Source organism: Miscanthus floridulus, chromosome 14 (genome assembly GCF_019320115.1).
Source record: "Miscanthus floridulus cultivar M001 chromosome 14, ASM1932011v1, whole genome shotgun sequence".
Taxonomy (NCBI): Eukaryota; Viridiplantae; Streptophyta; class Magnoliopsida; order Poales; family Poaceae; genus Miscanthus; species Miscanthus floridulus.
This window is the reverse complement of record NC_089593.1, coordinates 8697859-8725754: the sequence shown is the minus strand read 5'-3', so window position 1 is coordinate 8725754 and position 27896 is coordinate 8697859. Positions and strand designations below refer to the sequence as shown.

At 43.7% G+C, this 27896-nt stretch overlaps 3 protein-coding genes and 1 non-coding gene across 6 annotated transcripts; 3 read left to right on the top strand and 1 right to left on the bottom strand.

Annotated features, from left to right (window-relative positions):
• Positions 1 to 337: 337 nt before the first annotated feature.
• Positions 338 to 1562, top strand: LOC136504298 (ferritin-1, chloroplastic-like). Its single transcript, XM_066499168.1, has 6 exons — positions 338 to 436; positions 834 to 895; positions 1061 to 1126; positions 1260 to 1323; positions 1415 to 1456; positions 1500 to 1562. Coding segments are annotated over exons 2-6 (234 nt in total). The 5' UTR covers positions 338 to 436; positions 834 to 835; the 3' UTR covers positions 1502 to 1562.
• A 5808-nt stretch (positions 1563 to 7370) lies between these two features.
• Positions 7371 to 13583, top strand: LOC136504269 (ubiquitin-activating enzyme E1 1-like). Its single transcript, XM_066499133.1, has 7 exons — positions 7371 to 7449; positions 7535 to 7908; positions 8782 to 8999; positions 9811 to 10605; positions 11150 to 12018; positions 12192 to 12624; positions 12786 to 13583. The coding sequence occupies exons 2-7, from the start codon at positions 7665 to 7667 to the stop codon at positions 13380 to 13382; spliced, it is 3156 nt and encodes a 1051-aa protein (XP_066355230.1). The 5' UTR covers positions 7371 to 7449; positions 7535 to 7664; the 3' UTR covers positions 13383 to 13583.
• Positions 13584 to 14120: 537 nt separating this feature from the next.
• TRNAP-CGG (transfer RNA proline (anticodon CGG)) lies at positions 14121 to 14192 on the bottom strand. The gene has a single exon. It is a non-coding gene; the product is annotated as a tRNA-Pro (tRNA).
• A 3249-nt stretch (positions 14193 to 17441) lies between these two features.
• Positions 17442 to 21527, top strand: LOC136504278 (protein MALE DISCOVERER 2-like). 3 transcript variants are annotated; one of them, XM_066499143.1, is made up of 10 exons: positions 17442 to 17579; positions 17707 to 17780; positions 18041 to 18210; positions 18290 to 18446; positions 18555 to 18657; positions 19432 to 19548; positions 19671 to 19912; positions 20065 to 20255; positions 20357 to 20489; positions 20704 to 21527. In XM_066499143.1, the coding sequence occupies exons 4-10, from the start codon at positions 18347 to 18349 to the stop codon at positions 21288 to 21290; spliced, it is 1473 nt and encodes a 490-aa protein (XP_066355240.1). In that variant the 5' UTR covers positions 17442 to 17579; positions 17707 to 17780; positions 18041 to 18210; positions 18290 to 18346; the 3' UTR covers positions 21291 to 21527. The 3 variants fall into 3 exon arrangements, with proteins under 3 accessions (XP_066355240.1, XP_066355241.1, XP_066355242.1); XM_066499144.1 differs by having other exon boundaries at positions 17707 to 17803; XM_066499145.1 differs by lacking the exon at positions 17442 to 17579 and having other exon boundaries at positions 17614 to 17803.
• Positions 21528 to 27896: the final 6369 nt, after the last annotated feature.

Genomic DNA, 27896 nt, shown 5'->3' with positions numbered 1-27896 from the left:
ACTTCCTCTGGGCAGCATCAACATCCGCATCCGGCCATGGCGAGTGCTCCCCTACAGCGACCACTGCGACATGCGCCACCACGTTCGACTCTGCCTGGAGGGGATTCCAGCACATGCCTGGAACGAGAGCATCGCCAAGCGGGTGGTGGCAAGAGCCTGCGACATCGACTATCTGGAGACGCAGTCCTTGCGCCGCGACGACACCAGGGCCCTGTGCATGTGGGCGTGGACGAACAACCCCTCTGATATCCCCAAGGTAACCTGGTTAACCATTACAGGCAAGGCAGTGCAGGTTCATGACGACGTCGCTCCCCCTCGTGGCCGGCGCGGTCCGGTACTGACGCGGCACTGCATGTGTTTCTGTTGCCGTCAGAACAAACGTGGAGGCAGGGTGAGGCTGAATTTGACCACCCTGAGAAAGGCGATGCTTTGTACGGTGAGTTGCCGTGCATTTCTTTCTTGTTTGCTGATTCTGACCTCTGGATTAGGATGGGACCTGAATCTCAAGTGCCTTAGAGGAGTCTGCATGTGTGGTACAGCAGAGGAAGTATGAAAAGCCAACTGTTGTCAAAAAGCGTACTTTATTATTCTACAATTGAACCTAGTTGTATGAGTTGCAGTTTTCAGTATATGGATGGATGGTAGAATGAAAGACTGGTAGTGAATAACAATTTAGCACGGCTTATATACAAATAGAAGGCTTGCTATTGTTAGTAAATGTTTGGTTGGTTATCAGCTAGGTTGGTCTTTTCTAGTTTTGTTCATGTTTGACATATTTGGAAAACTAATCTGATAGCTATGTTTTGATCTGTTCCTTTTTTGATTGATTTCAGCTATGGAGCTGGCTCTGGCTCTAGAAAAGCTGGTTAATGAGAAGCTGCACAGCCTGCATGATGTAAGTTGCTTTCACTCACATGCTTATGAAATATTGTGTGCTTTGTGTAAGACATGCTTAAAACATTTATGGGCAAATATAATTTGATTAACTTGAGTCACTACATGTTGTTTGTACACTTGTGCCACGTATAATTTCTAATGAGTTTTCACCTGTAATTAACAGGTGGCAACAAGGTGCAATGATCCTCATCTGACAGACTTCATCGAGAGTGAGTTCCTCGAGGAGCAGGTAAATGCAACCAAGCATATGTTCCCTTTTATGGAACAAAATTATGCAGAATGAAGTTTTGTTCTGTATAGTTTTTGCTCTACTTAAGGTGCAATTCTTAGCTGAACGAAAAAATTGTATTTTCTTTTGAAAGGTGGAAGCCATAAATAAGATCTCCAAGTATGTCGCCCAGCTGAGGAGAGTGGGCAAGGGGCACGGTTAGTCTGTTGTTGAACTTGGTTTTCATCTGCAATGTCTCGTGCCTAAAGTTACCCCTAGTTGATATTGTTGAGATATTGTTGCGTGCAGGGGTGTGGCACTTTGATCAGATGCTGCTTGAGGAAGAGGCCTAAAGGAAGGGCAGACAGCTGCTCAAGGACTAAGCAAGGGGACTGAAGGAAGGAAAGAAGTGTGAAATGATCTGGTTGAGGAATAATTGGCTGCATGGACCAACTGAAGGGCAGACAGCTGCTCAAGGACTAAGCAAGCCCTGGGTGTAGGTGGGATTTGTAGGGGGTTTGTTTTTTCAGTTGGTTAGGGTTTTAGTTGTAGAACAGTGTTGCCCTCTTACAAAGAACATGATGCACTGAAACGCAGTAGAACATGTGGTATTATTGCTGCCGTCAGTTTGGGGTGGTCATTGTTAGAGACGTTACCCTTTGGGGTTTTGATTGTTCAAATAAAACATGGTGATGAATGTGTACTCGGATCTATATGCTACTCTCTTGTGTTGGTCTCATTGGCTTACACATGGTGACACCTTCCTGTGACTTTGCAAGCACCGAGGAGATGATCGTTGTTAGTACTTACTGAGTAAAGAGTTGAGGATTGTTTCTTCTTATTTGTAAATCTGAAGGTAATTCGTCAGAACTGATGGCTATTTACTATCCAGGCAACTACTAGCTCTTTCCAAGGCCCACTTGAAGCAAAGCATCCAATTAGTTGTGTTTAGGTTGCCCTGATGTTTGGTGTCTGTGAATTCATGTTTCTTTTTAACCCCTATAAAATGTGTTGGTCTGTGTCACGACTTGAAGAGCCTTGGGAAGAAGAGCCAGGAAGCAAGCCTGGAAGCTGCGGAGGCTGGAGAAGTTAGTGAATAATGATTGGGCTGAGATCGTAATGGGCTTTGGGAAACCGGATGGAAGCCCAAAGGAGTGGCCCAGCTGTGTGGCCTGGCGTGTGTGTGTGTGTGTGATATATGTGCCGCAACCGCAACAGCGTGTAAAGGATTTGCGTAACCGTCGTATCTCGTACGGGGTGTTTGGTTTCACTTGCGTTAGTCGCGGTTCTACCAGATGTTCTATATATTTATATAGAGTATTAAATATAGATTATTTATAAAATCAAATGTATAGATTGAGACTCTTTTGCGAGATAAATTTTTTAAACCTAATTAGTCTATGATTTGATAATGTAGTGTTGCAGTAAACATATGCTAATGACGGATTAATTAGGCTTAATAAATTTGTCTCGTAGATTACTGACGGATTCTGTAATTTATTTTTTATTAGTATCCGAACACCTCATACGACACCTCTATGTGACACATCGTAAACTTTAGCCCTAGTTTCAATCGAGATACTTGGTAGTTTCTACTTCACATATGGTGTGCCCTGTCTTCAGTCGGCTAAATTGTGCCATCCTTTCTGTTTTTGTACGGTCATTAGTTTTCTGCTAGCCGGGTCTTTTCTATGTGAGATTGCTTAATAACTGCATCCGTACGTTTTACTGTATGTTTTAAGGCTTCTGACGTGACATCTCAAAAAAATAAACCGAGGGGCTGCCTGTTTGTGATATTACTTTAGTGAAGTAAAAGAAAGCTCGCTATCGTTGCAGCCGTTTTGTATGTGTGTGCACAAGCGAGCTGCCCTTTGGAGAAAGGTTTAATCCTTGGAGGTAAAGCTCAGTGCTCATAGGACAATCTCTAACAACTACGACCTAAAATATAAAATACATTCATTCTTTGAGTAGCGCTACAGACAAAGGGTTCAATACTTATTTTTTTGTCTTCTCCAACAACAAGACCCAAAAGACAACCATTTTTAAAAATAGGTCTCTATAAGAGAAGATACTCAGATTTGAGTATGCCTCTCCTGACATCTAAAATGGGTCTTCCATATAGGTACTCTGTTGGAGGCTATAGGTATTATGTTGGAGACTCATTTTAGATTTAAGTTCCGCAATAGGTTTTCTGTTGGAGATAGCCTAAGTCTCTAGATACTTGTAGGCTCCATCGTTGTGGATCTGCTTGAATTAGAGGAAATCCATCTGAGTTGATCTTGTTGATGGGTCCTGGTAATCTGTATATGTGATGGTAAGAACTAGAGCCTTTGTTTAGAATGTGGGATTTTTTTTTCTTATTCCTACTTTTTTCTATAAAATTGAATTGAATGTTGTAAAATTTCTATGCAATTTCTCTGAGATTCCTACATTCCAAACGGACCCTAAGAAGGCTAGCTTTGCATGGAGTAAGAGGCCTTAGATTCAGACCTAGACAACGTATGCGTGGGTCTTGTGTAGATGCCTCCTAAAATGGTTCCTTATTCTGTCATCAGGGGTACCAAAGCATTTTTGAATATGTCTCTGGCTTGGCTGCAAGGAACCTAAATGTACTCCCTCTGTCCTAAAAAGAAAGTTATTCTCGTTTTGTGAGGAAACAATGGGTTTTAAGTTTGATCAAATATATAAAAAAATTCAAAGCTACTAAGAATAAATTTATTTATGATAACTCAATGCATAAAGGGCAAGATAGGTTTTGACAGGACTAGCATAACCTTTTGTCGGACTTGGCAGGCACATGATAACATTATTAGGCTTGCTCCAATAGGGTGGCGACATCGCCAACAGATGTGTTGAGAGAGAGAGAGGGAGAGTAGGCAAGTGCTTCAAGAAATGTGCGGTGAGAGAGAGAGAGGAGCGTTCAGAAACATGCGAGGTCGGCACTTTGCTTCGCGCTAGGTCGCTAGCACACCAATTGCATTGTTCATTCATCGAATAAAACATTATTTTGGATGATAACGTAGCTAGCCATTGGAGGATGCTTATTTTGGATGACAACGTAGCTAGCCATTGGAGGATGCCTTAGGTTGCAGGGATAAGAGGCAGGGACTGAGTCCATCCCAATTTTTTAGGGGAGGATGATCTCATATCCTATTTGTTTCATGAGATAGAGACATTCTTATTTTACGGTTGGTAGGCAGGATGGGTGGGAGAGGATGTAAGTTCTCTCTTTTTGGCCAACATCATTAACGTGGCCTCGGCACTATCATCCTCTTCCTTGCCCACACCGGCGCTATCTTTACCACACGCCTACTCTCCGCCACCCCCACCGAGCTTGCCCCCTGTCACCTTCCTCTCCTCCTCCACTTTCGAGGGTAGGTCATAGCCTCAATCTCCTCCTCCATCACGCCGGCGAGGATGAGCACTCGAGCAGGCCTCTCCCCCCTCCTCTGCAAATGTTACAAACACGAAAACACCGAAAATGATCAACTCAATTTTATATAAATAGATCTTGGTGTGTATCCTGTCATTGTCATGGTCTGAATAGGCAAACATACATGGCAATACATGGCACGATCCTACATTTTTTTAATTCGGTGACTGAATTCAATTCAACACCTCTAGGGATAGAAGCTCTATACAAGCAATATAGGATGACAATGACACAAAGTGTACAACTATCTTAATAAGTTATCGACCAAAAGAAATCACGGTTCCACTAGTGCAATGTAAGACAACCAAGAAAAAAAAACGCTTCATCGATGCCATAGTTACTAGAGGGTAATAGAAAGGGCATTACAAATGGAAGTACTACCTAGTAGGGCATCAATCACAATCCATGCTCCATGCTCAATGATTCATGATGCCTAGTGGCTATTGCAATTTACACATACAATTTTTCCGTAGAGTAGCACGAAGAATTGTGATTTCTTAAGTGTAATTAGTAGCTTCAACACCAATAACAGAGCACATACATAACATGGAATTGTGACTACAACAAGTTAACAAGGAGATTACCAAGCTGCCGGATCCAAAACTTGAGGATGCATGCATGGGAGACGATGACAAAAGTCAATGCAAAGCTGACAATGGAAGTTTGGACATCGGTGAAGCCGCGGTTGGTTCTTGTCAACCCATCAACTGCATTATTACTCTTGCCGATGAAACAATTGCAATAGAAGATTGCAGGGAAGAGTACAACTACTGGCTACCGTCGATGCGGAGAGGTTATGTGTGGTTTAATATCCATATATTAAGTATTCATTACTAGTTTTTTTTAACCAAGACAAATCACCTCCAAAACCTCTTCAAAAGAAACCAGGAGTTAATTTAAAGGGTAAAGTTCACTTTAGGACCTCCAACTATCGTAGAAGTATGGATTTCAACCTCCAACTTCAAAACCGGATAACATTGGCCCTCCAACTCTCGAAAAAGTTCACTTTAGGACCCTGGCCGGTTTCCCAGGCGGTTTTGCATGGCACTGTAGCAGTGCTGACGTCAGCACTCCTTTTTAATTTGCAAAATTGATATCTTTTTATTCGGAGCTCCAAATATAGCAAATAATATATCAATTTTGATCGTCTCGACTAGCTCTTTGCAATGGTGTACTCCGTTTTGTTGTTTGAGATAATTTTATTTCATGAAAAAATAAATATTTCTACAAAACAAGTTATACAATTAAGCTGACATATGCAAGTATTTTATATACTTTGTATATTTGTATATGTACAACACCAACGTAGTCAGTATATAAAACAGGGAGTTGGACGGTCAATCAGACCTGCCACGATCACTTAGATATTTTTGAATTAACCTTCCCTAGCTGCGGTTAACTAACTGTCAACATATGACACGATCAAACGATATGTTTACTGCTCCTAGTGTAGTTTTTTTCTGTTTTTGTGGTGAAATTAAGTAGCTAGTGGTAGTAGTAGTATTATATTTATCTTGTACCCAAATCCGATACAGTATATGATTCGTGTACACCTGTCCTTTTTTCTTTCCTACGGCTACTATTGCAGCACACAGGAACTGGACGACCATTCGGCCGACCTGGCTGGCATGGCATGAGTATGACCGCATGAAGTGGCAGTGGATAGCTAGATTGAATTGAGGGAGCAGGTAGCAGCAATAGTGAGTGGCTTACTTGTGGTCTAGAATCTTGTGCGGCATCGGTAAGTTGAGCGCGTGCCCCCGCGGGAAGGTCGTCCGGGCGAGGATCTCCGTGGCGTCGGCGTTGCGGTGCGCCTCGTCGCCCTCGCGCCCGCCTGACGCGAGGTGGTAGCACACGAAGCAGAAGCTCGTGTCGTGCAGCCAGAACCGGACGGACACGGCGCCCTTGTTGAATTATTGCAGAAATATTTTGAATTATTGCAGAAATATTTGCGGACCGGGCGGACACGAAGCAGAAATATTTCTACAAAACAAGTTTTGAATTATTGCATTTCAAAAATGGTCAAACTTATATATTCTATGGTCAAATGAACCTAAAAAGACAACATTTCGTGTTACATAATAATAAAAATATTATTTATCTAACAAATTCCACGAGTTCTGTTATTCTAACTTGTTTTGTAGAAATATTTATTTTTTTCATGAAATAAAATTATCTCAAACAACAAAACGGAGTACACCATTGCAAAGAGCTCGTCGAGACGATCAAAATTGATATATTATTTGCTATATTTGAAGCTCCGAATAAAAAGATATCAATTTTGCAAATTAAAAAGAAGTGATGACGTCATCGCTGACGTCAGCACTGCTACAGTGCCATGTAAAACCGCGAGGGAAACCGGCCAGGGTCCTAAAGTGAACTTTTTTTAGAGTTGGAGGGCCAATGTTATCCGGTTTTGAAGTTGGAGGTTGAAATCCATACTTCTGTAATAGTTGGAGGTCCTAAAGTGAACTTTACCCTAATTTGAATGTGTTTGTGAGCCTTGGGAGTAAGATGTTGGTTTCAAAGTTCCATAAGAAAAATCAGATTACGACGATAGTCGAGGAAGGTAAAATAGATTTGTACCAAAACAAAATGCAAGCTTTTATCTCCAACGCGGACAAAAACTTTTGAGAAGTAAATAGAATTCAACCCCCTTATACCTGTAGTACTCCAAGTAGGCCGTCGTTTACGCAACACTAGTAGAAAATTTGCCTAATCGGCTAATCCATCCATTGCACATACTGTACTCGTAGTTTGGTTTTCTTTACGCCTCTACTCAGCTGGCCCACTTTGCAGCCACCTTCCCCCCCCCCCCCCCCCCCCCCCCCGTCCCCAAAACCCTAGGCCAGACAAGAGCTGAAGCAGAGCGGAGGTCTGCTCGCCGGCCATCGAATCCAGCTCCTCCAAGGTGAGATCTCTCCCCTCCGAATCCGCCCTGCCACCTCTCCCTCGCGCGCTCCCCGCCTCACCTTGGCCTGTCCCGATCCGCGCAGGCTCCGCCACTTCCCCCGGCCTCCGCACGACCTGGATCTGACGCGCCTGCCCCTGCCGCCGCCGCCCTCCGCCTCCTACCTCCTCGCGGCGGCCGCCGTGCTCGCGCTCCTCGGCGGCCTCCTACTCTATATGCTTCCCCGGAAGCGGGGGGTCGACGCCGGCGAGGTCCAGGACTTGCACAACAAGGCCCCCCGCGCCGCCGCCCCAGCCCAGGACAAGAACAAGGAGGTTGCGGAGATGGCTGGCAGGGCGCCCGAGATCGACGAGGACCTCCACAGCCGCCAGCTCGCCGTCTACGGGCGCGAGACCATGAAGCGTCTCTTTGGCTCCAACGTCCTCGTCTCTGGACTCCAGGGACTAGGCGCTGAGATCGGTATGTCTGCTCATCACAAATTTCGAGCTTATGTAAGGACAGTAATACGTTGTGAGATAAAGCCCAATTGGTTGACCTTAATTGTGAGCTTTTATTTCCTTGGCCGATCTGATGTCGCAATAAATTGATGCTTTCCTTTCCTTGTGTAATAGTAAGATGCTGCCACCGGATGCTGTGCTGTAGGATTTCATATGTAGTTTCTGCCTCAATTAGTCAATTCTCACCACACCTCCCTTCGCTCATTGTCACCAGATAGGAGTAGGACATACTTCTCATTGATTTGTTTCCATGTTTGTATAAACACTTCAATAACATTTCTACTTGTACAACAGAAAGCTTATCCTAAACTCTTCCGATTCTTCTACAAGCAGTCTTATGGATGCATTAAATATTCAAACCATCAAGTTGTACACAGCGTTGCCCCTAAGCAAGTTTCAGAATGTTAGTATGTACACACCTTATGATGTCAAAGCTTTCTGCACCACGCATGTGCATTAAGCTCACCCTGTTTTGGTCCTCAGTACCAATTGCTGCCCTGAAGCTGCACCAGGTTGCTGGTCAGTTAGGTCTCCTGTGTCACTTGGCCAAAGGATTGAACATGTTTTATCGGCAAATGGTAGCTAGCCTTGTTGCTTTCTAGAATTGGATTTATGGTGTAATGCTTTTAGTCACCGGTGCAACATGTGAGCTTCAGATCTAAAGACAAAAGCATTTTTCCCCTGGCGTGTTAGTTCTTTTTATTGCATCGATGTTTAGCAGTCAGTATATCCTGTTTAACTTGTGAATTTTAAATTGTTTACGAGAATTCAGATTATATCTTTTGCTCTTTCTACTTGTATACATGATTTCCTTATGGCCATTTAATTTCTGCAGCAAAAAACCTTGTCCTTGCGGGTGTCAAGTCTGTAACCTTGCATGATGATGGCAAAGTCGAGCTATGGGACTTGTCAAGCAACTTCTTCCTCTCAGAGAAGGATGTTGGGCAAAACCGTGCTCAAGCATGTGTTCCAAAGCTACAGGAGCTTAACAATGCTGTCATCATCTCTACCATAACTGGTGATTTGTCCAAGGAGCAGCTTTCTAACTTTCAGGTACATGAGCATGAAATGATCTGTGGTTTGCTTAGGTGTTTTATTGTAAAAAATGTTTTTAGACTCTGCAAATTGACCAACAAACAGGTTAAAAATTATCAGTAAAGTGACAAAAAAAGTCAATACAAATTCCAATTAACAATATATTGAAAGAGAAGTTTATGTTTAAATATAGGGCCTAGAAAACAAACAGTGCCGTGTGAAACACGCCTATAAAAAAATGGGCAGAGGGAGCACTTAAAAGTTTCTGTTAATGTTTCAACTGCTTAGTAGAAAAGCCACTAAATGGTTTATCAGCAATTCAGCATCTGTTCTGCTGACACACATATCAGTTCAATGCATTTTCTTATTGCATATAATCTGCAATGCTAGCATTGTGCGCAAATGGTTTTATCTGTTTGTCTAGGTTTATTGAAGTTCCAAGCCATGTTCCTGGCCCAAGTGGTGTAAATTATTTTTGCATGATACACTTATGTTATGTTTGGGTGAGCTCCATTGGTTCTGGGTCTCTTTCTCCATTTTTTTGTGGAGGTTGAGCTGGGGGGGGGGGGGGGGGGGGGGGGCGTTGATTGGGGGCATTTGGGTGAGTCATCTGCTTCCTAATTTGGGTTAGGTTGATGTTATATGAAAATTCTGGAGCTGGAGCTCTCCCAAAGACTTCACTTGAAAATATTTTGCTTGTGAAATGGGCTTAGTTGATTTAATGTATTGCATTTTATGAAATATTTTAATATATGCTTCTTGATTTAGACTGTTTAAAAATTTGGTTGCTGCATATTCTCGAACTGATAACTTCCTGGTCAACTTACAGGCTGTGGTCTTTACTGATATCAGCATTGAAAAAGCAGTTGAGTTTGACGATTACTGTCATAGCCACCAGCCACCAATTGCTTTCATTAAGTCGGAAGTTCGTGGCCTTTTTGGCAGTGTTTTCTGTGATTTTGGTCCTGAGTTTACTGTTTTGGATGTCGATGGTGAGGAACCACATACAGGAATTGTGGCATCAATCAGCAATGACAACCCAGCACTTGTTTCTTGTGTGGATGATGAGCGTTTGGAGTTCCAGGATGGTGATCTAGTTGTTTTCTCCGAAGTGCATGGAATGACAGAACTCAATGATGGAAAACCAAGAAAGATTAAGAATGCAAGGCCTTATTCTTTTACTCTAGAAGAAGACACCACCTCATATGGCACTTACATTAGAGGCGGTATTGTCACACAGGTGAAGCCACCAAAGGTTCTTAAATTCAAATCCTTGAAGGAGGCAATCAAGGAGCCAGGAGAATTTCTCATGAGTGATTTCTCCAAGTTCGACCGCCCACCTCTTTTGCATTTGGCCTTCCAAGCTTTGGACAAGTTCAGGACTGAGTTGACACGATTCCCTATTGCTGGGTCAGCTGATGATGCACAGAAGCTGATAGATCTTGCTATTAGTATTAATGAAACTCTTGGTGATAGCAAGCTTGAAGAAATTGACAAGAAGCTCCTGCAGCATTTCGCAAGTGGTTCCAGGGCTGTTTTGAATCCTATGGCTGCAATGTTTGGTGGTATTGTAGGTCAGGAGGTTGTTAAAGCATGCTCAGGGAAATTCCATCCACTTTACCAGGTATGACTGTTGCTTCTTTCTTTAATTATATATAGTATGATATTCTATATTTCTGTTTTCCCTTGTCACAAATGATAGATGTTTTAGACAAGATCCGATCAAACTTCTGAACTTTTAAAGTCTATTAACTTATAAAATATATTTAGTTTGGAAACATTAAAGGTCGTATGTGTAGATTTTCCTTGAAGAGAACTTCCATAATATCCTAAATTAAAAAAAGGGCGTACCCAGTGCAGAGAGCTCCCGCTCTGTGCGGGGTCTGGGGAAGGGTGTTAGTGGCAAGCCTTACCCTTGCCTGTGCAATGCGAGGAGACCGCGACTCGAACCCGGGACCTTCCGGTCACAGGCGGTAAGACTCTACCGCTTGCACCAGGCCCGCCCTTCCATAATATCCTAAATTCATTAGAATATATCCTAATAGAAAATTGTAGCTAAATTTGCATCTTGGGGACTGTATAAGTTAAAAATTGTTTGAGAATATTTGACTGGAGAGTATATGTTTGCAGATAATTTGTAATATTAATGTGCGGATTTGATTTTACAGTTCTTCTACTTTGATTCTGTTGAATCTCTGCCAGTTGAACCGTTGGAGCCTAGTGATTTGAAGCCAGAGAACAGTAGATATGATGCACAAATTAGTGTCTTTGGGGCTAAACTTCAAAAGAAACTGGAGCAGTCAAAAATCTTCATGGTTGGTTCTGGGGCTCTTGGATGTGAATTCTTGAAGAACCTTGCGTTGATGGGTATTTCTTGCAGTCAAAATGGGAAGCTGACTGTGACAGATGATGATGTTATAGAGAGAAGCAATCTGAGTCGCCAGTTTCTCTTCCGTGACTGGAACATTGGACAGCCCAAGTCCACAGTTGCTGCAACTGCTGCTATGGCAATTAATCCTAAGCTTCATGTGGAGGCCCTTCAGAACAGAGCAAGTCCTGAGACTGAAAATGTGTTCAATGATGCCTTTTGGGAGAGCTTGGATGCTGTTGTTAATGCGTTGGACAATGTCACTGCAAGAATGTACATTGACTCCAGATGTGTATATTTCCAGAAGCCACTTCTTGAATCGGGTACTCTGGGTGCCAAGTGCAACACACAGATGGTCATTCCTCTCCTAACAGAAAACTATGGGGCATCCAGAGATCCACCAGAAAAGCAGGCACCTATGTGCACTGTACATTCATTTCCTCACAATATTGATCACTGCTTGACCTGGGCTAGGTCTGAGTTTGAGGGTCTACTTGAGAAGACTCCCACCGAAGTAAATGCTTTCCTGTCGAACTCCGGTGGATATGCAACCGCAGCAAGAACTGCTGGTGATGCACAGGCTAGGGACCAACTTGAGCGAGTTATTGAATGCCTTGAGACAGACAAGTGTGAGACATTCCAAGATTGTATTACCTGGGCCCGGCTTAAGTAAGTTGTGCACCCCTTCTCTACCCCTTGCACCATTGTTGCTTAATTTGCATAGTTGATCTTGTAGCTGCATGCACCAGCTTAGTTTCACATTTATTTCACTGCACTCGCGTTGAACTAGTATAGGTCTAATGATTCTCGCTCCTCTGTTTTTTGTTGATGGTTTATATTAGGTTTGAGGATTATTTCTCCAACCGTGTAAAGCAGCTGACATTCACTTTCCCTGAAGACGCAATGACTAGCTCTGGTGCTCCTTTCTGGTCTGCTCCTAAGCGGTTCCCGCGACCTCTGGAGTTCTCATCTTCCGACTCAAGTCACCTTAATTTCTTGTTGGCTGCTTCTATATTAAGGGCAGAGACATTTGGAATACCCATACCTGATTGGGTGAAAAACCCAACGAAACTGGCTGAAGCTGTAGACAAGGTCATTGTTCCGGATTTCCAACCAAAACAGGGTGTTAAGATAGAGACAGATGAGAAGGCTACTAGCCTTTCCTCTGCGTCTGTTGATGATGCTGCCGTCATTGAAGAGCTTATTGCGAAGCTGGAAGCAATTTCTAAAACATTGCCACCAGGATTCCATATGAACCCTATACAGTTTGAGAAGGTTAGTAGATCCATTTAATCACTTCTAAAACCTTCTGTACCGTATAGCTTCTGTTAGATGCCTAATTTCTTTTAGCTGTTTCTTGGTGGGTATCCATGTCTCTAGGATGAAAACTATTATACATCCAGAAGTTCAATGCTGAGTAATTTTCTTATATGCAGGATGATGATACCAATTTCCATATGGACTTGATTGCTGGTTTTGCCAACATGCGGGCTAGGAACTACAGCATCCCTGAAGTTGACAAGTTGAAGGCAAAGTTCATAGCTGGAAGAATCATCCCAGCCATCGCCACCTCAACTGCAATGGCCACTGGCCTCGTCTGCCTGGAGCTTTACAAAGTTCTTGCTGGTGGGCACAAGGTTGAAGACTACCGGAACACATTTGCGAACCTTGCAATCCCCCTCTTCTCCATGGCGGAACCTGTGCCACCCAAGACCATGAAGCACCAAGACATGTCGTGGACCGTCTGGGACCGATGGACCATAACTGGCAACATCACGCTGAGGGAGCTCCTGGAGTGGCTCAAGGAGAAGGGCTTGAATGCGTACAGCATATCCTGTGGGACCGCGCTGCTGTACAACTCCATGTTCCCTAGGCACAAGGATCGGCTGGACAAGAAGGTGGTGGATGTGGCCAGAGAGGTGGCCAAGGTGGAGGTGCCTTCGTACCGCCGCCATCTGGACGTTGTGGTGGCCTGTGAGGATGACGACGACAATGACGTCGACATCCCGCTCGTGTCCATCTACTTTCGGTAAAGAGGGGCTTGCTGCCCGTTTACATGATCCTGTGCTATAATTGTCAGAAGGATCGAGTGTATAAGTTGCGAATGCAACCGTGAACTAGATTTGGTTTAAGCGTAGAGTTGGCTGGGAATTGTCGCTTAGGTTTGGGTCACCGTTATGGAATTCTTGAGCATAACATCATGATAGTTAATGCATGGCCCTGTTGTCGCTAAATGTTGTCCTAGTACTTGAAAATGCATGTGACAGTGTGACGTTATTCTGGTTGCGGTTTCTGTGATGTAAGTGCGCTGTTTCCTGGCATAGCGAATATGTGTTGGTGGCATGTCGTGCTCACTTTAAAATTTGGGGACTACAGAAATATTCGGCCTTCAACCTTTGATGGTGTTGCATGAGGATGTGCTTGCAACGATCCACATGGGTACGGGTTGGGGGAGGCAGATCGTGGGGCTGTGCTGTTGTAGCACGTTTGGGTTGTCTAAATGCTTGCCATGGACAAGCACGAGCTAACCACGTGTAAGTGTCGTGTGATGCACATGCGCTTGTTTCTAAACAACTACTGCACCAACTTAACAGGTAAGTGTTTGGCCTGGCCAGATAAAGGCATATGCGTGAGATGGGCAGGACAAACAGAGAGGAAAAAAAGAAAAGAAAACCCAATAAGATGCCTAAATATGCAGAGAAGCACAGACAGAGAAAGGAGGACCTGAATGTAAAAATTAAAAAATCTCAGGACCTGAATGCTAAAAACATGGGGTGTTGCGAGAATCGAACTCGCGACCTCTCGCGCCCGAAGCGAGAATCATACCACTAGACCAAACACCCAGACGATGGTGTTTGCATCAGTGGTTTTTTATTAAATCAAATATTGAAACGCAGGACACAGGAGATGACCCGCTTCATGGGTTTGATGACCCAATCCTAGTGCCGTGTGATTTTGGAACATGCGTGACCCACACACATGTTGAATTTAATTCTGCATGTTCTCTAAACATGATATGAGATGAACAACCTACCGCTTATGCAGGATGACAATGACATACGCCATGAAATATGCAACACGAACCTTCCTCACAGCTCAATCTAATCTTTTCTTGAGAGAGTAATGGCCCCGTTCGCTTCGCTGAAAAAACAAGCCGAAACCTTGTTCCGGCTGATTTGTTGTGAGAAAAAAACACTATTCCAGCTAAAAAAATAAGATGAAAAGTACGGATTATAAGACAAGTGAACAGGGCCATTCACCACATACAAAATTCTCACCATTGTTAGCCTAAACTTTACGTGATGGTATGCCATTTCTATTTAATTGGACTGTTAATCCCATGTAATTGGCCATTCAATCCGTTTAAATATATAGCTGATTGGCTAATTGACTAATCTGAATAATAGCTAAATGGTAGGTGACCGTTTCATTATTTAATTAGCATTTAAGAAACACAATAACTCAGGTTAGTTTATGATCTTTACTAAGCCAAGTAGTTCATTTCTGAAATTAGCATCAACAAAACGAGCGTATATCTAATAGAAAAGCTAAAATAACTTATAATTCGGAATGGAGGAGGTAGCAATCAAATGTGTCATTATATCCATGCTAGCTGCTTGTGTTAGCAGAGATAAATTTGGCAAACAGAGGCCTGTCTTTCCCATCATTTAATTTGCATGGAGAAGAGGATGGTAAAGATGAGGTCATCATCAAAATAAACTTGCTCTGGTACAGTAACATCAATGGTTAAGCCATGAGCTTGCCGAGGACAAACAAATAAACTAAACAAAAGTGCAGCGCTAGCGAAGGCACGGTCCAAAAATATTATAAAAGCTAAGTGAAGATGGGAATAGTACAGATTGTCTCTCTAATGTATAGACACATCAACTAATAGTGTAGAAAAGAAAAATCAAATGCACACATCAGCTCAGTAAATTTAACGAGGAGCGACGTGAGGAGACGATTTCCTGCACACATCACCATCATATATTATATATCTATATATTAGGGTTAATTCGAATGGTGTCATTACAATTCTTCGAGTTTTAAAGAATACAATTACTGTTCATGATATTGTAAACATGCCATTATAAATTCGTGTTGAACATGAGAAATGCCATTTGTACGCTTTCAATGACCTGTGTCCTACCTGCAGATGTCTGTACTTTCGTATGTCCCAAAATACCCCTACTACAACCCCTCTCTCTATCTCAATGACATGCGAGGCCCAGACGTCATCCCCTCCACATGTCTTCTCCTTCCTCCAGCTCGGCCAAACCTCCACAAGGCCAATGGGCAATGGTTGGCGAGGGGGCCAGAGAATTGTAATGGCATCTTTCGAATTAACCCTATATTATACGTGGCTTGGAGTTTGGAATCGCCTCGGCTATATGGTATTTTTTAGATAACAAAAAAAAAATGGTTTCAACCTTTCACTCATCGGTCACGCCCAAAAATTAAACCCAGTATAGACTTATAACTAAAGTCTAAAAGACCATTCAATCGATGCGAAAAACTATATGGCTCTTGATTCTAGTAGCTTTCAAGCAATCCGTTCCTTGCCTTCATCCGAGCGTTGTAATAGAGTTCAAATTTGTAGCAAATGTATCCTTTGAAAAGAACTTGAAAAAAAGTTTTTGAGCGACCTTTATGAAACAACACGTTCCTTGTTATCCAAACTACAGAACAAAAGCAGCGGCCCAGTCAATAATGTTTCTAACCCTCCAAGTTTGACTAACTATTGAAGAAATAGTATTGGTGTGTCTTGGTGGTTTTGATGCCAAAGAAAACAAACAAAACACACCAAATAAGAATAAGAATAAATCAAACGTCGGATAGTTTTAGGTCTGATAAAAAAAACAAGTCTTACTACCATTCTAATATATGGTATTTGTATTGAGTCTACTTGATCAAGCAATTAAATTATTTGACACAGTCCATAGCTATGGTGACTAGTGACTCACAAAGACACGAAGGTAGGTGATATGCAAAATTGGCACAAAATTGCGAAAACGGGTACAGCCTACCTCTCAGCTCACCCATATAGTAGTTACATCTTCACTATTAATACATAGTCCATTTGTCTCTCTCACAAAGTTTCTTAATTCTTGTGCCCAAGCCGGCTGTAAACTCTGCAGCCCGCTTCTCCTCTCTCTCCTCCACCTCATCATACAACTCAATTACAGCCCTTTACTATACTTACGTGCTCTAATAAACCTATGTTTGAGTCTCCAACACTCTTAGATGCTCATACTTTTAGTTTTTTTTAGTGGTTGATGACTTGTCCATCGGCACCCAGATGCATATGTTGTTTTTTTTTAATGTAAGATATGGTGACTAGTGACTCACAAAGACACGAGGTAGGTGATATGCAAAATTGGCACAAAATTGCGAAAACAGGTACAGCCTACCTCTCAGCTCACCCATATAGTAGTTACATCTTCACTATTAATACATAGTCCATTTGTCTCTCTCACAAAGTTTCTTAATTCTTGTGCCCAAGCCGGCTGTAAACTTTGCAGCCCGCTTCTCCTCTCTCTCCTCCACCTCATCATACAGCTCAATTACAGCCCTTTACTATACTTACGTGCTCTAATAAACCTATGTTTGAGTCTCCAACACTCTTAGATGCTCATACTTTTAGTTTTTTTTTAGTGGTTGATGACTTGTCCATCGGCACCCAGATGCATATGTTGTTTTTTTTAATGTAAGATATGTCGGCAAAGTCCCTTAAAGACGTTTATATAGATAATAAGGTGTGTAAACAATGTATTCATAGAAGTAAATACGCATGCACATACATCAATGTCTATGCTTGCACAGTGCTTGGTTTAGCGAAAATGTCTGAATGTCCATTAGAGTACGTAGAACACGTCAAAGGTAGTAGTAGTACCGAAGTTACGTGTAACATCCACCAAACCTACTAGGCGTTGAATCCTGGATAGACTTGGCATGTGTCTACAAAATTGTCGAAGGACACTGCCTACGATAGGTTCTTGGCGAGTCACGTTTGGTGGTCCATATAATTAATTAATAATTAGTGAAGCAAAGGAAATTTCCATGTGTTGGACGGGCAACCAGTTAGGAAGCAGCCCAGATGGGAGATGGCTGCTGCATCTCGTTGCGTATCTGGCTGCCCACAAACGGACGGAGACGGACAGACAGACATCCTCCATACTCCAGTCCACCGGATTGCATGCACTTCAGTATCCTGTTGGGGAGCTTTACAGGTACGGAAAGAGAAGATCCTAGCTATTCCTTTGGCTTCTCCAGTTCCTTCGTTTTATCCCCCAGCAAGACATATATAGCTGCTTGCTTTTGCTCTCTCCTGAATTCCTGATTGGCGTTCCTTTGCAGCTTGCTCCTGAAGAACCTGGAGGAATGGCAGGATGGGGGCTGTAGATTGGGGCGGGCATCCTCCTGACTCCTAGGCAAGCTTCTCTTTTGCTGCCGGGTTTGGCTTCTGTGAATCCTTCCCGCTGTCCCTGTTCTATCTTCCGATATATTCTTCAATATTCCACCTGACCGGAAATCCCATCTAGCTTAGACACACTAGTGTGGATTCTTTACTTCCACAGCTGCAGTTCTTGGATCCTCCACTACTTTTCTGCCTCCTTTTCCCCCCCACATGTTTGTCATCTTCCATCCTGAAAACTAAGCACAACAACGTCCCTTTTATGATATCTTGCAGGGGAGGGGATCAAACAAATGGAGGTTATTCGATTATGGCATCACGATTCGTTTCTTGCGGTGGTACGCAATCCAATCAAATCCAATCCGTGTGTGTGACCCTCGCACAGTGTGAGCTTTCCGACATCGCTAAGCTTACTTGTACAGTCAGTCAGTCACCAGGCTTTACAGGTAAACTTGATGGTGGTGGTGGTGCCCCTCTTATTCTCTCAGCTCCCTTGTTCTCACTCTCTCTTTTAACATACTGCAGTAGGAAGAAGAGAAGAGGTTTGGGCTCTTCTTTGCCTCGGCTTGGGGACACACAGAAATGGTGGGCATACGCAGCATCAGAGCTGCTGCCTACTTCTTCCTCTTCTCCTTGCTTGTGTCTCAGAGGCTTGGTTCTTGTGCTTCCACCAACGAACAAGGTGGTAGCAAAGAATGTTGATGGTGCAATATTAAATTAAAACAGATGAGAAACTAGGTTCTTGGAATGGATTCGTGCCTAAACAAATTCTAGTGGTGTTATTTTTCAGGGAGACCTCTTTTGAGATTTGGAGATAGCGTAGCAGGCGATCCTACTGGATCTTCGTCTAATCGGAGAGTGAGTTGCTCAGATGATGGCAAGGTGGTGGAGTTGTAAGTGCTGCTCTCGTTTAACCTTCAGTTTTGCTTCAGCAAATCTCAGTCCTTAGTAGATTCAGAGTTCAGGGTAAAGTGTCTCTTTGTTGCAAATTGAATGTATTATGAGGGCCTATTTGGAAAGTAAAGGATTTCATAGGAACCGTATAGGAATTTCACAGGAATCAGTTCAATTTCATAACAAAAACACATGAATAGGGAAACTTTCGTGTGTTCCAAACAGGGCCTAAGTACCCCTGATTTAAATCACTCTTGCAACAGGTCCTTGTCTCATTTTTCTATCGCCCACTGTTGTAAGTTTTAGGTTCCAACACCAGGTATTAGTCAAATCAGACAATTCTAGAGTAAGCTATGCTTGTCAAAGGAGAGTTTTGACTTTTGAGCATTTCTTGATGCTCCTTTTTTTTGCTTTCGGATATGTTAATCTGTATATGTTTACTTGGTGTGATTCAGACACAAAAAGTAAGTTTCAAATAAGAAACAGATATAAAATCTTAATTAGATCAAAGAAAGAGTCAATGGTCTGCACTGCTAATTTTTGTGGGCCTAGATTTTTTTATGGTGACTTGCAAACTCTGGAAAGGGCCTAGAATTTTTTATGGTGACTTGCAAAATCTGGAAAGGCTAAGTCAAACTGCCATCAGAAACAACGCTCGTCAGACAAAAAAATTCTTCAGATCTATTATGAAAAAAGTGCCAAGCAAAAATTAAATCCTGATAATTTCAGCAGTTGTCGATACATAATCTAAAATCATATGATGGCCTCTGCAGCTTACCCAAGGGTTTCAAGTTATCTGGTGAATTGCCATCTGACTTGCACAGACATACAGAGATGTCAGACGGCATATCTGATGAAGCGCTGCAATCATGCAGGAAAACCTTAACAAAGTCAGTCTTCTTTCTTTTACTACATGTAGTTTCCTAACCGTCAATTACAACTTCACTAAGTTCACTCCTTAGCTTGTGTGCAATTATTCATCCATGGCGCTAACAGTAAACAAAACAATCAGGGGTGTTATCCAGAGACGACTCCAAAGCCCAGAAGCAAAGGCACATCATGTTGATCCTTCATCTTCATCCAAGTCTTTACCTCACTGGGCAATCTACACAATAGCCATCGGTGGAGCACTTGTCTTTGTGGCTGTGGCTGCTGCCACTGTGTATCTACTCTTCTCTCGTCGAAAGAAGGATACCACTGTCATGCCATGGTCTACTGGGCTCAGTGGACCACTCAGTAAAGCCTTCGTGGCAGGTTAGTCTCTCACCATCAGGATCTTATGGGTTAAACCAAATGGGCACAATTCATCAGAGTACCCCTAATTTCATCAGGCTGCTTGCATATAAATTGGCTTTGCAGCATGGCAGTTACTTACTCATGTGATGTTGTACATACTGTGTGTTCAGGTGTTCCATCTCTTGGAAGGGCAGAGCTACAGGCAGCCTGTGAGGACTTCATCAACGTGATCGGCTCCTCATCCGACTGTACGCTTTACAAGGGAACTCTATCAAGCGGAGTCGAAATAGCAGTAGTCTCCACTTCAGTTAACTCTGCCAAAGATTGGACCGACAGGACTGAGGAGCAATTCAAGAACAAGGTTATTAGGCAATGTGCAAAGCTATGGTCAATTCAGCTAGTTTTTCACTGTTGTAGTGTTGTGTGTCTTATCTTACTGAACATTAACTGCTCCTGTTTCAGATATCTGTCCTGTCCAGAGTGAACCATAAGAACCTGCTGAACTTGCTTGGTTACTGCACATGCGATGAGCCGTTCACAAGAATGATGGTCTTCGAGTACGCTCCCTGCGGTTCCCTCTTCGAGCATCTGCATAGTGAGTGCCCACTCTGTATCTATCTCGATGCCTGGAGAAATACAGTAACGTTCTTGCCTTTTGCCGATGAAAGACAGCAATAGCGCTAACTGTTTTCTGAATCCCAAGCAACTGTTAGGTGTGCTTTGATTGATATCTGAAGAACACATGCATGTTGTCTGCAATGATTGATTGCTAGGTAGCTAACAGAATAATTCCTCCTCCTGTGCTGCAGTTAGAGAAGCTGAAGATTTGGACTGGCCTGCACGGCTGCGCATCATCATGGGTGTAGCATACTGCCTGGAGCACATGATCCAGCTGGACCCTCCAGTGACGCCACCGTCCCTGAGCTCCTCATCCATCTACCTCACCGAGGACTACGCGGCCAAGATCTCCGACACCGAGTTCTGGAAGGATGACGGCAAGGATGCACAGATGATCTCTGACAAGCAGGATGACATGGACATCGTGTACAGGTTCGGGATCCTGCTGCTGGAGGTGATCTCCGGCCGGCTGCCCTTCTCCGAGGACCACGGCCTGCTGGTCCTCTGGGCGTCCAGCTACCTGGACGGCAAGAGGCCGCTGCGTGGGATGGTTGATCCGACGGTGAGGTCGGCCGTGCCTGAGAAACATTTAGAGGCGCTGCGCGACGTCGTGCGGCTGTGCGTGCGCCCGGACGATAGGGAGAAGCGGCCGGCCATGGGCGAGGTTGTGAGGACGCTGAGAGGCGTCACCGGGTTGTCGCCGGAGCAGGTGACGCCGAGGGATAACCCGCTGTGGTGGGCCGAGCTGGAGATTGCCTCGGCGGTGGAGTCCGGGTGAAGTTCAGAACCAAACGTGAACTGAATTTTCTTTTCTTTTTTTTTTTGTCGTCATTTTCTTCTGTATACTGTTTTTATACATTTTTTCTTTTGTTTTGCTGCTGTTCACTGTACCTACAAACGGCCTGTTCGCTGATTAGTTTATGAGCTGATAAGTTCGGCCAATGCTGGTTTGTTGTGAGAGAAAAACACTATTGGCTGGCTGATAAGTTATGAAAACCAACAAACAAACATGCTGAAAATGGAGAATATCAATTGTCTGTGAATGGGTGGGTTATGCTTGTGCAAGACATGGTTTCTACCAACTCCAATTAACACGCATCATCAGTTATCAACCGTCAGAATCCTAATCAAACCATGTTGTTTTGTTTCACTAAGAAAAGAGTTTATAACTACGTTTCACCTCTCTGAACTGAGGGGGCCTGGTGCAAGCGGTAGAGTCTTACCGCCTGTGACCGGAAGGTCCAGAATTTGAGTCGCGGTCTCCTCGCATTGCATATGCGAGGGTAAGGCTTGCCACTAACACCTTTCCTCAGACCTCGCACAGAGCGGGAGCTCTCTGCACTGGGTACATCCTTTTTTAAAGACAGAAGCTCTGCCGCTCGATTAAGAAGAAAATAGAGTTTTATGTACAACAGCACCTACGGTGCCCAAAAGCACCGGTCATAGGGCCAAAACACAAAGACCACAGATCACGCACTTGTTGTTTCACCCCCACAATACACACGGCCATACGCCTCTGAATAATATCCTCCTTTGCTAGATAGGTGACCTGATCTGCCGTTTTGTGTTCATTTTTAAAAATCCTCCTGTTCCTTTCATTCGATAGGTTCCTTTCTAAAATCCAGGCTTAAAATCTGAAATTAGTATAGGCTGCTCCGATTATCTGCTGTTTGGATGGTTTGGAATACAGGAGTCCTAGTGAAGTTCAGAACCAAACATGAACTGAATTTTCCTGTATTTTATTATTGTCCTCATTTTCTTCTGTAGTGTATCTAATTTTTTTATTTCATATCTTGCTCCTGATCACTGCAGAAAATCTATTAATTGTACTAAGTACATGTTTATAGCAAGAGATGTCACTGTAATTATAGTTCGTACAAGATCAATATCTTTGAATGGGTGCGTTGTGCTTGTGGGGAAAATATTCATTGCAAAATACATCTTGGATAGAATTGTGAAAACTCTAAAAATACTAGGCAGTTTTCAACAAATTTGAAATGATGCGCATCCATAGTGTATCTATAGATTAGATTGTCACATAATTTTTTGATGTGAGGGCTTTGTCCTTGCACGTCTTCTTCTTTGTTTTGGGTGTGGTCTTGTTTGGATAAACTTTCACAAAGTGCTCCAACTCGCCGCATCATCCTTTCTTTCTTTGCTCATTTCTTTGATTAGTGAAAATGAAATCTTGAATTTGGATGGACACACCCTTGACATTGAGTTTTTTTATCATCTTCTCCACTTTGTTGATAAGCTTAATAGATTCTTCATCAAGGTCGGAGGTGGAGGAGGAAGATTGATCATCATCACTTGATTATTCGTCGTCGTCATCCTCATCTTCTTCTTTATCTTCACTTGAGGAGCTTGAGTTTGAGCTTGTCTCAACTTGTTTGTCCTTCATCTTCTTTTTCTCATTACATATGAGAGCTTTGCCTTTGCTTGATGAAGAGGCTTCTTCTTGACCCATCTTGTGTGATATTTCAAATGCCACTATCTTGCCAACAACTATAGCCGGGGTCATGGTGCTCAAGTCCTCCATGTTGTGAAGGATGGTGATGATGCTTGTATATTTCTTTTATGGTAGCACAGAGATGATCTTCCTCACGATGTCCTCATCATCTAGCTTTGTTAATGCTATTGAATGGAGCTCATTGATAATTAGATTCAAACGAGAATACATATCACGAACAAGCTCATCATCATTCATTTTAAGGGAATTATAATTTTGTTTAGCTAGACAATGTTTTTGCTCACGGACATTAGTTGTGTCGTCATGGAGCTCTTGGAGTTTTAACCAAATTTCATGTACCGTATTTAAAGTGAACACTTGGTTAAACACATCCATGCTAAAAGATTCAAACAAGTAATTTTGAGCTATAGCATTGAAATGAATTTCTTTTTCTTCACTTTTTGTGGGTTTATCGGGATTCTTAATGGGTTTCATCCCATCACGGGTGACTCTTCAAACACCCAAATCTACCGCCTCAAGGTGACAAGCCATTCTAGCTTTATAGTAGGAGAAGTTAGTGCCGTTAAAGTGTGGAAGCCTAGAGGTATCCATCCCAACCACTCTAGATAGCGTCGGCTCAACGACGATGAAGCCAAAGGTCCAAATTAAGCCAACCGGCTCTGATACCAATTGTAAGGGACCGTGATGCCTAAAAGAGGGGGGTGAATTAGACAACTTAAAACTCTAAACTATGGCCACTTTTTATTCTTAGCAAAAACCTATGTAAAAGATAAACTATCTAAATGTGCAACTATGGTTTCGTTAGTGTGTTGCTATCTCTACCGCAAAAAGGAGTTATGCAACCTATATTCGAAACTATCAACTAGCCTATCACTAATCTAGGAAAGTAAAGTACAAACCAAGATTGCAATGTAAATGCGGAAGCTAAAGAGTAAGGTAGAGATATGCAAACTCTCGTCAACGACTTTGGTATTTTTACCGAGGTATCGAGAAGCGCGCAAGCTTTCCCCTAGTCCTCATTGGAGCCCCTCGCAAGGAATCCCTCATAAAGGCCAAGCTATAGGTCGGGTAACTCTGTGGATAGCCTCGGGTTTCCCCACGCGCAAGCGGATCTCCGATGTGCCTTTCGGCAAGCCTCTCCCGGATGCTCCCCATCATCTTCACTATCAAGCTTCCAGCCGAACCGCCGCGGGCCTTGTTCCCTTCGGTACACGGTGGCAGCCACACCACAAACGTTGTTGGTGTGATCTCGCAAGACTACAAGCCCCTCCGATGTACAACAATGGTACGCACAAGCACCGAGTGATAAGAGATATGCAAACCTAACTAAATACTAGGCCAAAACCTAGAGTAAGCGCATAAGCGGTGGTCTAATCAACCTAAGCACTTCGTAAAGTACCTACGCTAATCACCTAATGAATCACTAAGCACTATGTAAGTAGAGATCACTAAAATGGTGTATCAACACCCTTGGTATGTTTCCTCAACTCTCCCGTTCTCAAATGGTCGGTTGGGGAGTCTATTTATAAGCCCCATGGAGAAAGTAGCCGTTGGGGACGAAACCCAGCTTTCTGCTACTGACCGGACGCTGCTTTTGTCCTGACCGAACGTGTCCGGTCATCCCGATCGTTGGAGTGCGCGCATTGATAGGACTCTAGGCTGAGTCCGGTCATCATCGATCGAACACGTCTGGTCGCGCTGGCGCTGCTTTGGAACCTCTCTGGACTCGATCGGACGCTGTATTTTGTGCTGCGTCTGGTCGTCCAGTGCTACTACGTCCGGTCACACTGAAAACATTGCCGTGATGAAGAACAATGTCATCGGTGCGTCTGGTCACTTCTTCACTCAACGTCCGGTCACAGCTACTTACGCCTGCTGTTGCCGAGCAACTAATCGGACACGTCCGGTCACCTCTGCCGAGCTTATTTCTTTGCGATCTTGCGTCTGGCTTGGTTGCCATCTTCGTGCTTGGACTATGCTTGATATCTTGGGTCTTCTCTTGTGCTTCTAGGGTCTTACTTATGGTGTTGATCGTGGGATCATCATGTCGCCTTTGTCTAAGTCACGTCTTGCACCCTATTGAACTACATAACAATTTACTTGCAAATTCATTAGTCCAATTTGGTTGTGTTGGTTATCAAACACTAAAATCCAAAGTAAATGGACCTAGAGTCCATTTTCTTACAGTGGAGAAGCATCCGTAGCTCACCGTGGTGTACACCATACTGACGGTTGAAGCAGGGGCTGCAATGGTCTAGCCACAGGCGACCGAGAGGGGCGGCGGCGCTCTGCGATGGACACCGACGTGTCACCACATCGTCGATGAGTTTCCTGGCCAAAACAGTGCGACCACCGAATAGAGGGAGTCAAGGCAAGTGTAGGTTTACGAGCAATCGAACTGCTACCACTCCTACATGCCTTACCTCCCAACCTACTGATTCGGCGGCGCCCATAGCCGGCGGTGAGCAAAACGCCAAATTGGACGACTACAAGGCTCGTTTGCGCTTTGGTGCGGGTCGGTTTGCTAGCTAGTTTCCAATCCTAGTCGCTGGGGCACTGAATCGATATGGGATATCATGGACCGTGCGTTTAAGCTTGCGAAGCGACATGGCTCCTTCGATGGCAAGGCAATGGGGCAGCGGCTTCCAGGCTCGGCCAACCTCGACCGAGGCTGCGTTAAATGAGCGAGAGCGTCTGCATGGTGCGGCACAGATGGAACATGCCATGGGGTGCCAGGATGGGACGGCTTGGTCTTGGCAAGGCATGGACGGCAGCGGCGGAGATATGACCACACGAGCGAGCGACGCGTCGGTCAGCACCTACGTGCGGCCATTGAGATAAGGGCGGGGTAGGTGGGTTGGGAGGTGGAGGGCACGCGCTACAGCGGTCGAGGTGAATCGGAGGGCGGGAAAACACCATGATGATCGAGCGACGGTAGTCGCAGCCTCGTCACAGTGCTGCGCGCGACATAGCGGCTCCGTGTGGCCTAGCCAGCAAGAGGGAAGGTGAGGTGAGAGGCACGTTGCATCATCATCACGGCAGGTGGCACTGGCCTATAGGGAAGGGCTATGACCAGCCCAGGGTCGAGCCCAGTGCCAATTGCGCACGTGCGTGAGGCGACCGTGCCCACAGGGCCAACCAGACGAAACAGTGACACGCACGCTTATTAAAGGGTGCCAAAAACTACTTACCAACTCGATGAAGACTCAACCAACTCTATGAACCCAAAGTCGATACTAACACCTAGCTAACGAAGCAAACCACACATCCAAAGAGCGACCAGAGAGGGTGATAGGGAGGTGCCAACATGGGTTCATCACGCTGAATGCCGGTTCATGAACCAAGCACCGAATCAGGGTTCGCAGCGCGTTCTAGTGAAGTTAGGGCAATTTTAGAGCGGACAACGTGACATCCAACACAATGGCGACCTATGCCATGCTCAAGCACTTACTTTGATGCAATCAACAATACCAAAACGTGCAACTAAAACATTTTTATTAGAAATTAAATGTCAAAATAGCATTGTCTTACTACTTTTCCATACTTAAGAACATTGAGGATTTCAACTGAGGTTAAGTAATCATTAACTCCTTTGTCGTAATTTTTTAATAGATCTAAACCTTGTTAATTTCAACCACAAATACTTCATACAATAGTTCATACCATATACTAACCCGTAGGAGCAAAATGTTTGAGCACTATTTAACTATTTTGCTCCATATAATTCGTCAAAAACGGTATTTTAACAATAGTTCAAGTGCTTGCCGACTTAACGAAAAGAGCTTATCTTAACGTCAAGTTTGATTTTAGAGCTTCCAAAACACTAGCTAACAACATCTATTTTCCAAAAGTAAAAGTTGCATTGTCATCTACCAAGTTCGTACTTTCAACTTTATTTAAGTGTCACATACATGTTCTATAGTATTTTTGCTTAATAAAAATTGGTTTTAAACCCTAAGTGATATAACATGACTATTGAATCAACTTTTGTTTAGCATTTTTGTTGATTGTTTTGAGTTACGAAAATTGATCTACACACTTTATCACATGCATTGACACAAACATGATGCGCATGACATAGTTTAGCAAGTTGTTTAAGCGCTAACACCAAGGGTGTTACAACCTGATAAGGACATGAGCTCCATGCATACGACCATGCTTAGAGATAGAGGACAAGGAGATCAGCGAGGGTGTCCTAACTGAGAAGGAGGCCCAAAGCTCATCCGGTTCGAGTCACCAAGGTGGAGGCCCAAATCAAGTTGGAGCCCATCTCGGATTCCAGGACCAGTCTGTCATAAAACTGGTCACACGGGCGTGTCCAGGCTTCGTTTTCGATGATCAACATATCGATAGAAAGCTAATTAGATAAGGAAGCCAATGCAAGTGGTCTCACATCAAAAGCCCTTCGGAATCAATGGAAATCATCGAAACAAGTTAGCATCCAGAATCTGCCAGGGTGCTGCGACACAGTCTTTTGGTCCGTTGGACTATCTATCGTGTTTGGGCCCATTAGGGGGCGCGTCCAGGGGGGTGACATTTGGGGCTCTATAATTATCAGCCATCGCTCTCCTTAGGGTTTGGGTTTTGTTTAGTTCTTGATTTCCTCATGAAATAGACATCGTTTTGCTACAACTGTGCCGCCAAGGCTGCTTGCTATGAACCAAGGCCCCAATTCTTGATCTTGTTCGCCTGTGGCGATTAGTCCTTTCGAATAAAGACTTGAACTCCTTGTTTTCATAAGCCTCATATCTATTTGTAATTTCAGATTGTGTTCATCCTGTTCTTGCGTTTTCGATTCGCTTGCAGAAAAGCCTTCTCGGCAAGGTCAATTGTGTTCGCGTGGTTGATAACCAATGGAGCAGTGGTGTAACGGTTGCGGGAGTCCGAATCAGTCTTGGTTCGAAGCCTAGATCG